Consider the following 13,819-nt stretch of genomic DNA (forward strand, 5'->3'; position numbering starts at 1 on the left):
AGAGAAAACAAACACACAAAGGCATCTCACTTTTTCAGAACTTGTCTACGTGAGCCAGTGGAGCTGATGATCACCAGGGAACCAAGCTGTCTAGTTTTACTGTCAGATTCATGTTGTCAGTGTCCTCGAGAATCTTCCCTGTCATGGGTGGATCCAGTCACTCCACTTCTGTAATCCCATAGTATTTTGTGTATGGATACATTTCACTGCCTTTCATGCTGCACTGTAATTTGTTTACAGATCTTCCTTCCAGGAAAATAGGATAAAATTCTTGGAAATTTAATTTTCCCCCTTAAATCACATGCCATCCAGCCTTCTACCCATAAAACTGAGCCATGAGGAAAACAAGAGCAGGTCCTTTATAGAACAGAGAGGTCATTGATGAGCTTTCAAACATAAAGCTGAGTTTCCTGACTTCTTTTTAAGGAAGGGTCTAGAGAGTCATGTTTGTGGAAAGAGAAGAGATTCAAAGTTCTGTAATCTCCCTCCAACATATCAAGAATCGATATTGCCAACTCCAGCAGAATTTCCTCCAGAATGTGGAAGATTGCCTTTTCCTCCCTTAGGGCCAAGCCAGGAGGACTGGTGTCCCAAAAGGAGGATCTGAGATGAGGAAGTCCATGCTAGAGAGGATGAGGGAGGGAGCACTTTTCCCCCATCGTGGACATGGCCAGAGGGAAGGAAATTGACAGAGGAGAAAACCAGCTGTTGAATCATATGTGCCCAGAGGGGCCCTCTCTGAACTGAAGTCCCAAGGGGAGAAAGAAAGCTAGACAGTTGAAAGGAAACTGAAAGCAAAGCATCTTTCCTTTTGGACAGCACCACACCAACCCGAGGAGGTCACATCAGACAACAAGCAGAGGTGAAGTGTTGTTAGTTCGAACACTCTCATTCCCCAGCATCCTTCTTAGCTCCTGTTTTGCCAGAAGTCAGAGCGCTCTGCAAAGGGGTGCAGGCTGGCTGACTTGGGGCAGGACAGGGGGTTCTATGTGCCACAGCCAGATACCTGGAGGTCCACATCATCAATGAGAATCGGGGGGCTCAGCAAGGGGGGAGGAGCAGCAGAGGCCAGCAGAGTGCCAGGCACAGAACTGAGCCACAGAGCCACACCCAACCCAGTGAGTGCACGCTCAACAGCTGGCCGACTGCCCAATGGTGGACAGCAGCCAAAGGACCAACGTGAGGCCAAAGGTCATGCCAGAGACCCACGTGCCTTCTCGGAAACGCGTATGGGAGAGAGGAATTCTGAGAGGCTGGGCCTTTGTCCAAAAGCAACTGAACTATCCAAAGAAAGTTTTTAAACCAGAAGAAATTGGTAAGCTTTACATCTAACCAGACTTTTCCCTCCAGCCACTGCTATTTAGCTACCTTGGGGATATTTGGAGGAGGTTCACTATGAAGATTAGATCAACTGTAGGATATAAAGAAGGTACTATTGCTTTGGACATCTAAGCATAGCATGAGTGAATCTGCATCCAGGCTTTGCCTGCAACACTTGAGAGCTAGGACAATTTTTTCATCATCTTTATATCCCCAGAGCATAGTAGACTACTTAAAGGTGTTTAGAGTTCCATACTTGGGTCCTGCAGGAATAAATGCACTTACTGATGATAAAACTATTAAAGATCATTTGTGTTGCCTTGCCCAATAACTGGCCCTTAGAAATTCATCCTTTCATTCATTAACTTTTTTATTCAAATATTTCATATATGTTTGACATCTATATGTACCTGATCTTGTGAAGGAGACAAAGATGAATTGTTTCCACATTTATTCAAACATCAGACATTTTTTCAGTGCTTATTGTGTATCAGGTACACAGGTCTCACCTCAAAGTCCTTACGGACTTAAAGGAGAGAGGAAATATGTAAACAGCTATCATATAAAGTAGAAAGTGACAGTTACAGCAAGGAAGGTGAAGAGGAAGAAACAGAGTCAAGACACGATCAAATGCATGTTTTCCTGGCTGCTGTGGAGTGTAGTGGGAGGAATGGAGAGAGACACTCCTCTTACTTTCCAATGGAATTACCTGATGGCATCAGGGCACCAGCCCGCAGGACCAGAGTCAACGGAGGTAGGGTATGAAAGCTCCCTTTTGTAGAAGGCAGTTTGACAGAACACATTTAAAAACAGATTTAGGGATGGGCATCATCTGGAACTAAAGAAAGACTGAAGATAGTTTTAGTGTGTCCTTCGATGATATGCAAGGGTATCTCCCCTACATCAGGACAAAAGGCTGACCAAAAACTGTGCTGCATCCAATCAAATATTTGGATTTAGACTGCTACACATTTAAGTTATTTTCACAATCATGAGAATAGGAAGTCCAGATTTGAGAAATCTGAGAGTCAGAATATCATGTTCCCTTTAGGGGTAAGAACATTGCTTTTGAATACTTTGCCTTTAAATGCACTTTAAAATAGCTGTTGAATAGTCATTAAACTGCCACAGTCCTATACCAGGGACAGGTAAAAACAGTGAGGATAAAGAAGGAGATACAGTCTTAAAAGCTGAGCTCATAATCGTAAACTCAAGCCCACGGGACACGTTTCTAATGTGCACAGGCGTGCTTTCTCTCTGCTCATCCATGGAGGTGGAAATTCAGGTTGGCTACAAATAAAAAGTCTGCTTAGTGACTTTCTCTCGTGTGTCACAACTTCTTGACTATAGGACCTCCGTTACATAAATCTTCAGGGTGAGAAGTACCTCTTCCCATGTCTCCACTGAGCTGAATGCATAATTTTCCCACACTGCCACACTGTATTCTAATTGTTAGGGTAGCTGTCTATCATCCCATGGTATGGCTCTGGTCTGATCAGTAGCTGTGTCCCCATCATCTAGCCACAGTGTTGGCATTTTTTAATCAATAAAGGAATCTGGATGCCAAGTCTATTCATATGACTTAAACTTTAGACTCCAGAGAGACATAAGAAGGTACAAATTACCCAGCCTTTCTCTGTATCTTATACAACTTAATTCCTAGCCTACTGAAAATTCAGAAAGAGTGGACCTAGAAAGTACTGAGAGTTACAGAAAGCCATCACTTTGGTAAAAAACTGTTGCATGTGTATGTTACACATGTATGTCGCATGTGTGTACCTTATAGAATTAGTCTGTATGTCGCATGTGTGTACCTTGTAGAATTAGTCTCAGGGTCAGATATCACACTGCCTATTAGGGAGGCTGGCTTTCATTCTGTATTAACCTCTGCTAACATACCCAAGGAGAGGAGTGGGCTGAAGGAAAACAATCAGGGCTAGAGGGTTTTCTTTCTCGTTCTTTGCTCCTGGGAAACTGCTTAGAAAATGGGAAGAGCTCGGACACAGGCACTGTGTGAAGGAGGGGATGTGTTAAAGGTACAGTCTCCTCAGTATGGTTAGCAAGAGAACTGGAAATTGTTTCCCATGTGAGTTCATTTTAGTTACCAAACTATACTGTTCGAAGAGATCTGCTTTTTTCTTATTTCACAGATGTACTAGTTTCACCTGTTTGCATTTTAGTGCTACATGGCTGAAGAAAGATGAATAAACTTTGGGTGAGAAGTTGTAAAGCTGGTATTTCTACTGATATGGTTCATATAGCAGTTATAAAAATAGCACAGCTTTTAGAATTTATCCAAATGTCATTGCTAATCTGTCTCAAAGTCACAGACACAATCTATTCATTCTCTACAAGTCAAGAGATACAAACCCACAAATGTGCCTATAAAATAAAATCCTTATAAATCCAACATGATGGTGTTACAATCTCTCCTTTGACTTTCTAATAAAAAAAACAGCTGGGTTTTTTCACTTCCATGTCTGTCTTTCATCATCTTTTTCCTGAATAAATGTTATCTTTTGCCTTTGTTAACTTTCTTTAGCTCCCTACTATAAAGGCAAAGTTAAAATTTTTTTTCCAAAAGATGTTTGACATTGTTAGCCATTAAGCAATTGCAAATTAAACCCACAATGAATTATCACTGCACACCTTTTAGAATGGCTAACATAAAAAATAGTGATAACACCAAATGCTGGTGAGGGCAGGGAGAACGGGACCTCTCATACATTGCTGGTGGGAACGTAAAGTTGTACAACCACTCTGGACAGTTGTTTGACTGTTTCTGAAATCAAATAGTCATTTTCCACATGATCCAGAAACTGTAGTTTTGAGCATTTATCTCAGAGAGATGAGGTCTTATGTTAATATAAAACCTCCACATGAATGTCATAGCAGTTTTGTTTTTTTTTAATTTTTTAATTTTATTTATTTTTTTATACAGCAGGTTCTTATTAGTCATCAATTTTATACACAACAGTGTATACATGTAAATCCCAATTGCCCAATTCATCACACCACCACCCCCATCCCCCCATGGCTTTCCCCACTTGGGGTCCATACATTTGTTGTCTACATCTGTGTCTCAATTTCTGCCCTGCAAACCGGTTCATCTGTACCATTTTTCTAGGTTCCACATATATGCGTTAATATACGGTATTTGTCTTTCTCTTTCTGACTTACTTCACTCTGTATGACAGTCTCTAGATCCATCCACATCTCTACTAATGACCCAATTTTGTTCCTTTTTATGGCTGAGTAATATTCCATTGTATATATGTACCACATCTTCTTTATCCATCTGTCTGTTGATAGGTATTTAGGTTGCTTCCATAACCTGGCTATTGTGAACAGTGCTGCAATGAACATTGGGGTGCATGTGTCTTTTTGAATTATGGTTTTCTCTGGGTATATGCCCAGTAGTGGGATTGCTGGATCATGTGGTAATTCTATTTTTAGTATTTTAAGGAAACTCCATACTGTTCGCCATAGTGGCTATATCAATTTACATTCCCACCAACAGAGCAAGAGGGTTCCCTCTTCTCCACACCCTCTCCAGCATTTGTTGTTTGTAGATTTTCTGATGATGCACATTCTAACTGGTGTGAGGTGATACCTCATTGTAGTTTTGATTTGCATTTCTCTAATAATTAGTGATGTTGAGCATCCTTGCATATGTTTGTTGTCAATCTGTGTATCTTCTTTGGAGAAATGTCTATTTAGGTCTTCTGCCCATTTTTGGATTGGGTTGTTTGTTTTTTTAATATTGAGCTGCATGAGCTGTTTATATATTTTGGAGATTAATCCTTTGTCCGTTGATTTGTTTGCAAATATTTTCTCCCATTCTGAGGGTTGTCGTTTCGTCTCGTTTATGGTTTCCTTTGCTATGCAAAAGCTTTGAAGTTTCATTAGGTCCCATTTGTTTATTTTTGTTTTTATTTCCATTTCTCTAGGAGGTGGATCAAAAAAGATCTTGCTGTAATTTATGTCAAAGAGTGTTCTTCCTATGTTTTCCACTAAGAGTTTTATAGTGTCCGGTCTTACATTTAGGTCTCAAATTCATTTTGAGTTTATTTTTGTGTATGGTGTTAGGGAGTGTTCTAATTTCATTCTTTTACATGTGGCTGTCCAGTTTTCCCAGCACCACTTATTGAAGGGACTGTCTGTTCTACATTGTATATCCTTGCCTCCTTTGTCATAGATTAGTTGACCATAGGTGCATGGGTTTATCTCTGGGCTTTCTATCTTGTTCCATTGATCTGTGTTTCTGTTTCTGTGCCAGTAACATACTGTCTTGATTACTGTAGCTTTGTAGTATAGTCTGAAGTCAGGGAGTCTGATTCCTCCAGCTGTTTTTTTCCCTGAAGACTGCTTTGGCTATTCGGGGTCTTTTGTGTCTCCATACAAATTTTAAGACTTTTTGCTCTAGTTCCGTAAAAATTCCGTTGGAAACTTGATAGGAATTGCATTGAATCTGTAGATTGCTTTGGGTAGCACAGTCATTTCCACAGTATTAATTCTTCCAATCCAAGAACATGGTATATCTCTCCATCTGTTGGTATCATCTTTAATTTCTTTCATCAGTATCTTACAGTTTTCTGCATATAGGTCTTTTGTCTCCCTAGGTAGGTTTATTCCTAGCTATTTTATTCTTTTTCTTGCAATGGTAAATGGGAGTCTTTTCTTGATTTCATTTTCAGATTTTTCATCATTAGTGTATAGGAATGCCAGAGATTTCTGTGCATTAATTTTGTATCCTTCAACTTTACCAAATTCATTGATTAGCTCTAGTAGTTTTCTGCTGGCATCTTCGGGATGCTCTATGTATAGTATCATGTCATCTGCAAACAGTGACAGTTTTACTTCTTCTTTTCCAATTTGTATTCCTTTTATTTCTTTTTCTTCTCTGATTGCTGTGGCTAGGACTTCCAAAAGTATGTTGAATAATAGTGGTGAGAGTGGACATCCTTATCTTGTTCCTGATCTTAGAGGAAATGCTTTCAGTTTTTCACCATTGAGAATGATGTTTGCTGTGGGTTTGTCGTATATGGCCTTTATTATGTTGAGGGAGGCTCCCTCCATGCCCACTTTCTGGATACTTTTTAACATAAACTGGTGTTGAACTTTTTCAAAAGCTTTTTCTGCATCTATTGAGATGATCATATGGTTTTTATTCTTCAATTTGTTAATATGGTTTATCACATTGATTGACTTGTGTATATTGAAGAATCCTTACATCCCTTAGATAAATCCCACTCGATCATGGTGTATGACCCTTTTAATGTGTTGTTGGATTCTGTTTGCTAGTATTTTGTTGAGGATTTTTGCATCTATATTCATCAGTGATATTGGTCCGTAATTTTCTTTGTAGTATCTTTGTCTGGTTTTGGTATCAGGGTGATGGTGGCCTCATAGAATGAGTTTGGGAGTGTTCCTTCCTCTGCAATTTTTTGGAAGAGTTTGAGAAGGATGGGTGTTAGCTCTTCTCTAAATGTTTGATAGAATTCACCTGTGAAGCCATCTGGTCCTGGACTTTTGTTTGTTGGAAGATTTTTAATCACAGTTTCAATTTCATTACTTGTGATTGGTCTGTTCATATTTTCTATTTCTTCCTGGTTCAGTCTTGGAAGGTTATACCTTTCTAAGAATTTGTCCATTTCTTCCAGGTTGTCCATTTTATTGGCATAGAGTTGCTTGTAGTAGTCTCTTAGGATGCTTTGTATTTCTGTGGTGTCTGTTGTAACTTCTCCTTTTTCATTTCTAATTTTATTGATGTGAATCCTCTCCCTCTTTTTCTTGATGAGTCTGGCTAATGGTTTATCAATTTTGTTTATCTTCTCAAAGAACCAGCTTTTAGTTTTATTGATCTTTGCTACTGTTTTCTTTGTTTCTATTTCATTTATTTCTTCTTTGATCTTTATGATTTCTTTCCTTCTGCTAACTTTGGGTTTTGTTTGTTCTTCTTTCTCTAGTTCTTTTCAGTGTAAGGTTAGATTTTTTATTTGAGATTCTTCTTGTTTCTTGAGGTAGGCTTGTATAGCTATAAACTTCCCTCTTAGAACTGCTTTTGCTGCATCCCATAGGTTTTGGATCATCGTGATTTCATTGTCTTTTGTCTCTACGTATTTTTTGATTTCCTCTTTGATTTCTTCAGTGATCTCTTGGTTATTTAGTAACGTATTGTTTAGCCTTCATGTGTTTATGTTTTTTACGTTTTTTTCCCTGTAATTCATTTCTAATCTCATAGCATTGTGGTCAGAAAAGACGCTTGATATGATTTCAATTTTCTTATATTTACTGTGGCTTGATTTATGACCCAAGATGTGATCTATCCTGGAAAATGTTCTGTGCACACTTGACAAGAAAGTGTAATCTGCTGTTTTTGGATGGAATGTCCTATAAATATCAATTAAGTCTATCTGGTCTATTGTGTCATTTAAAGCTTCTGCTTCCTTATTTATTTTCATTATGGATGATCTGTCCATTGGTGTAAGTGAGGTGTTAGTGTCCCCTACTATTATTGTGTTAGTGTCGATTTCCTCTTTTATAGCTGTTAGCAGTTGCCTTATGTATTGAGGTGCTCCTATGTTGGGTGCATATATATTTATAATTGTTATATCTTCTTCTTGGATTGATCCCTTGATCATTATGTAGTGTCCTTCCTTGTCTATTGTAACATTCTTTATTTTAAAGTCTATTTTATCTAATATGAGTATTCCTACTCCAGCTTTCTTTTGACTTCCATTTGCTTGGAATATATTTTTCCATCCCCTCACTTTCAGTCTGTATGTGTCCCTAGGTCTGAAGTAGACAGCATATAGATGGGTCTTGTTTTTATATCCATTCAGCAAGCCTGTGTCTTTTGGTTGGAATATTTAATCCATTCATGTTTAAGGTAATTTTCGATATGTATGTTCCTATGACCATTTTCTTAATTGCTTTGGGTTTGTTTTTGTAGGTCCTTTTCTTCTCTTGTGTTTCCCACTTAGAGAAGTTCCTTTAGCATTTGTTGTAGAGCTGGTTTGGTGGTGCTGAATTCTCTTCGTTTTGCTTGTCTCTAAAGCTTTTGATTTCTCCAACGAATCTGAATGAGTTCCTTGCCGGGTAGAGTAATCTTGGCTGTAGGTTCTTCCCTTTCATCACTTTAAGTATATCATGCCACTGCCTTCTGCCTTGTAGACTGTGGTCGTAGTTACACAAACCTATACATGGATCAAATTGTGTAGAGCTACACACACACACCGACAAACGAGTGAAGGAAAAGGGATGAAAACTGAATCAGGTCTGTGGCTTAGTTAACAGTATTGTACCAATGTCAATATCCTAGTCATATAAAATGTCACCATTGGGGAAAAGCTATGTGGACAGTTCATAGAATCCTATATAGTTTTGCAATTCCTTGTGAGTCTATAATCATTCCAGAAATATATATTTTCCTCTCACGCTTCATGCATTAATTGTTTGTGACATTTAACCATGAGTTTAAGGAATTAACTGAAAGGGCAAGAGGATAAAGCACAGAGAGCCTCTTCATGTCTTTTTGTTCTATATCACTGTTCTTAAGAGAATCAGAAGACAAAAGTACTTGGTCCTTTGCCAACTAGTAATGAGGACTGTCTTGTTAAAACAGAAGTGCCTTTGCAAAAGGGCTGTTGGGCTACATCCTATCATTCCTTTCCTCAGAAACCTTCACAGCTCTCTTTTCTTTACAAAATTAAGCCACACTTTTCATCCTGACCTTGAAGACCTCCTACGACATGACCCCAGCTTAACTTTTTGGCTCTATCTTACTTTATTCCATAATGAGCACCCATTGCTTCAATCTGTTCTCTGCACCACAGACTGCCTGCCTTTAAAACTCAAATGTGGCTTCCCACGGCACTTAGCCTAAAGACTCAAACTCTTGACCTAGATGTCAAGACTTGTTGAGTCTAGCACTTGCCTCCTTCCACAGCCCATCTTGCACCACTCTTTTCTTCACTCTCCTTGCCTAGTCACAAGCCCTTGCTCACAACCTCATCCTTGCCATGGTCCTTCCCACCACAGAGCCTTGAGCACGCTGTCTTCTTTGCTTGGACCTCTTCCCTTCTCAACTAATCTTCCACTTCTCTTATAGATCTCAGCTCTACCACTAGTCTTTTAGGAAAATCTTCCCCAACTTTCCAGTTTAGGCCAAGTTGTTTTGACAAATGTTCTCGTAGAACTGTGTTGCTTTCTTTTAGAACACTCATCTCTGACTATAATGATACAGCCATTCATTTGGTTATTTGGCTGCCTTTCCCACTTGCCTGAAAGTGCCGAAGAATATAGAAAGTATCTTTTTTTACTGTTTCCTCACTGTTCACTACCTAATACACTGACTTGAACAGAGAAGTATTCAGTAGTTATTTTTGAAGTGACTGGATGAATCAAACTGGAATAATTGTTCTCCAATCATATTCCTCAGGTTTTCTGCCCCTAAGCTTTTGCCATGATTTTCTTTCTGGGTTCAAAGCCATACCTAAATTTTATTCAATCTTATAGACTCCTCTGAATGGGTACTTTCTTGCCTCTGCAAATAAACATCATCTCTGGCTCCTGTGAAAACTATAGCACTTTGGCATCCGTTCCCTTGCCGTACATGATGTTACTATCAATAGACTGTGCCTCTTGTCCCCTTTATAAGTTCAGAAGCTCCTGGAGGGTAAGGTTGATTCATTTCCTTCATTCTTTTCTCTTTTTAACTCTGTAGAAGCTTTATCATTCTTTTTTTTTTCTGTTAATGTTTTTATTCTTTAATTTTATTTTATTAAAATTATTTTTACTTTATATTGGAGTATAGTTGATTAACAATGTTGTGTTAGTTTCAAGTGTACAGCAAAGGTTGATTCATTTCTATTTACATCACTTGCAATAACTAGTACATTTCTTAGATGTAGAAGTAGTGTATTTTCCTTATTGATTAATATATGAATAAAAGCTAAACACTTAGCACGTATTATGTTCTCAATTAATATTTATAAAAACAAGGGAAAATCATTATAGGTCCTCGTTAGTTCCACTGACTTGCAATGAGTAAACAGAACTGAATTACAAAACAGCAGTACAGACATGGTTCCCAGAGCAAACGCCTTCTATTCTGACCATTTATTATTATTTAAGAAGTTTATTTTTTGTAGGTAGCAAAATGGTTCTAGAATTGTTTGATTCAACACGCTTTTTTACTTCCTCCTATCCCTTGCTCAGTAAGTTATAATGAAGACAAACTGATATTTCAGTAGAATTACTTTTTGACTTTCTACAGAATTAAAATAAATTTTGCATAGAATGCAGCATTAAATGCAGTGTCAAACAGCTAATTTGAGAGAGGTGGCAGGATGGATTAATGGTGGTGCATAACATGGGTTGAACAAAACACCTGAGGACAAGGGGAAAGTTGTTAAAACCTTGTCACTGGGCTTCCCTGGTGGTGTAGCAGTTGAGAGTCCCCCTGCTGATGCAGGGGACACGGGTTTGTGCCCCGGTCCGGGAAGATTCCACATGCTGCAGAGCAGCTGGGCCTGTGAGCCATGGCCGCTGAGCCTGCGTGTCCTGAGCCTGTGCTCCGCAACGGGAGAGGCCAGAACAGTGAGGGGCCCGGTACCCCCCCCACCAAAAAAAAAAGAAAGAAAAAAAAAAACCTTGTCACTGTCTACAAAAAGAAATTGAAAAACTGAAAAATTTTTTTTAAAAATCCCCATAGAACTGAAGCAACCAGTAACTGGTTGTGACTTTTCAATGCTTAACAAAAGAAAACAAAAGTCAAATGGATTTCCAAAGGGGTAAGTTTCCTCTTCATGCTCCCCAGGAGGCCCATTTATAATTTTTGACTCTGCACTAATGGGCCCAGTTCTGCCATGAAGCCAGCATTCCTCTTTCTTCTCCCACATACCGGTATAGACATTCCAGGGGCCTCTGCATGTGGGTAGAGAACTGCTGGCAATTTCTGTGTCCCCAAATACTGGAAATCAATGCAATTTAATTAACCTCTTTAAACATTTTTGAGTGCCTATTATGTGCTGGGTTTCCTACCAGGTACTAGCGATTCAAAGGTGAACAAGAAATCCTCTTTGCTGTGAAAAGCTTACAGCTTGGTGGAGTAGGTGGAAATATTCAAACACCATTCTTAGGTAAGACAGACTGTGAAGACAGAGCTATAAAACAAAGTGCCTGGGAGCACAGGAGAGAGAGAGCATGAGAGAGAGAGAGAGAGTGAGAGAGAGAAAGACAGAGAGAGAAATTTGTTGTCATTGTGGGGCTTGTGGAAGTGAATAGGAGCTAGGCTGAGTTTGGAGCACTGTGGTTTTTCTCCCAGCATCCATCCACCTCATCTCTCCCTTGATGGGTGACAGATATGTGATTGGGTGAGACTGATACTGCCCTGACTCCAGGAGTGAGTGCTGATTGGTGAGCCAGTGATTCTCAACTAGAGATGGTACCTGCTAGAGGGCATTTGGAAATCCATGAGGACACTTTTAGTTGTTACAAAGGCTGAAAGACGCTATGGGCATTTGATGGGTGGGGACCAGAAATCTTAAATGACCTATAAAGTAGGAAAATGACTCACATCATGAAAAATTGTCCTACCCAAAATGCCAGTAGTACTCCTACTGAGAAACATTTGTCTAAACAACTCAGAGAACTCTCATCCTGTATTGGTTCAGAGAGTCCAGGTCTAGGTCAGTTAGCTCACACTGGTCCCCTGCCATCAGTGTGGTCCAATCAAATAGACCTCTGGACTTTTCTTCAGTGGTTGTAGGGAAGCATCCTTTCTGCCCCTTACTGGGTATGCAGGAGGAAGCATGTAGACCCTACCTGATTCTGATTTAGATAGATTCCCATTCAATCTATATAAGCTGAATTTATTCAAGTGGTTTGTTTGCTTGTTTGTTTCTTCATTTTTGTTATTGTTTCTAAGCAAATTATTGGAATGGCAGCAATGTTGTTGAGGTATCAAATCTAAGTAAAATCTGATACGTGAACAATATTTTGTTTTCATCCTGGAGGCTTGGAATGACTATAAAATTCATAATATTGTCATAAAAAGAGAAATAAGGGTGAAACAAAAATAGTCAAGATTATTATTTATGGTTTAATGCAGAATATAAGTGGTGCCTGGTAAAAATCGTGAAAATCTAAGTTAAATTTGCAATGGTGTGTGTGTGCGCGTGCACGCTTGTACACATAATTACATAAAAGAAAAAGAGAGAGAGGGAGGGAGGAAGGAAGGATGCAGTGGCTATCTTCATACCTAACACACTGTAGAAATTTAAATCTTGTCCCTTTAGGAAAAATTCTGTCTCTTCAGCTTACAAAATCTACACATTAAAGAAAGCTAAAAGAAAAGATTATTAAGCACTTTGATTACTTAATCAAAGTCCATTAGCATATTCTAAAATCTTATAAGTTGTGATTAAAATAGATTTATTTTTATGCTTATTAATAATTCTTCTGCTGACGTAAGATTAGTATTCTTAGCTACAAATTATTTTCCTACATTGTCAATGGTTCTTGTGGTGTACTAAAAGCAAAGAAGAGATGTACAATTACATGTGAATTAAGAAAAATTAAAGGAACACAGAAATAAACTTCCACTTAATTTTTATATAACCGATTTCCCTCTTGTTGCAAAACTTACAAACTAGTAATCAGAACTCCCAAGTGACTAAACTGAAAGTAAACTACATCTGGAAAATGAGGAAGATGTGAAGGGAAGGGAGCCTTGGTACCTGGATACTGGTCAGAGTCGTGTACTGGTAAGCCTTGACCACCAGATAGTTTGCTTCCAAGTCTATCAGTCCCAGGATCATATACTTCCACCATCTTCGTCGTAAAATTGCCAGGAGGTTTTCTTCTCCTGCGTTACAAAGTTAAGAAGAAATGGATTAAGCTCTGAACACGTTGAGAAACTGTATATTTAGAAGGATTCTAAAATATATATTACAGTACTATATTTTTTACCGTACCTTATCAAACGTTTAACTAAACAAATGAATCAATATGTCCAAGAATGACATGCTTGTGCTTAGTTTACTAGACTTCATGGTAGATTTCAGCCCTTCAAATTAGTTCCTATCCCAAACAAGACTGGACAGGTTTTTAGTTCACTATGCAAAACATTTTCTCACAAACATTTGAACCAAAAATTTTGTCAAGTAAAAATAAAAGGAAAGGTGTTCGGAAAGGCTGTATAAACACGTGAAATCCAAATCATCCTGAACTTCGGGATTGTGGTAAAATGGACAAAAATGGAAAGAGCGTAGTCAAATGGAGAAAAGCCTGCGCTTAGCTGCAGATCTGCAGTAAGGCTGCAGGGCGCCACCCTGAGGGCTCGCTCGCCTCTGAACCTTACACGCAGGTGGTGCGTGGGTGATGGGAAGAGAGAGGAAGTTGGGGGTCACTCATCGATGGGGAAGAGTGCCACAGGCCTTGGTCTTAATGCTGCCGACGACTGCAAACTTCACCATCTTGCCTCTTACGCTGG

General features: G+C 38.9%; 1 protein-coding gene across 1 annotated transcript in view; it reads right to left on the minus strand.

Moving 5' to 3' along the window:
* Positions 1-13,819, minus strand: part of SLC35F1 (solute carrier family 35 member F1) — a gene marked incomplete at both ends in the record, with an annotated part of 421,977 nt that overhangs the window by 79,633 nt on the left and 328,525 nt on the right. Inside the window, one exon of the mRNA XM_082855277.1 lies at positions 13,065-13,192. Coding sequence (XP_082711403.1) covers positions 13,065-13,192 — 128 coding nt within the window. The remainder of the gene's footprint in view (positions 1-13,064; positions 13,193-13,819) is intronic.

The sequence above is a fragment of the Leucopleurus acutus genome (genome assembly GCF_964270905.1).
Source record: "Leucopleurus acutus genome assembly, chromosome: 15".
In the NCBI taxonomy this organism is placed as follows: domain Eukaryota; kingdom Metazoa; phylum Chordata; class Mammalia; order Artiodactyla; family Delphinidae; genus Leucopleurus; species Leucopleurus acutus.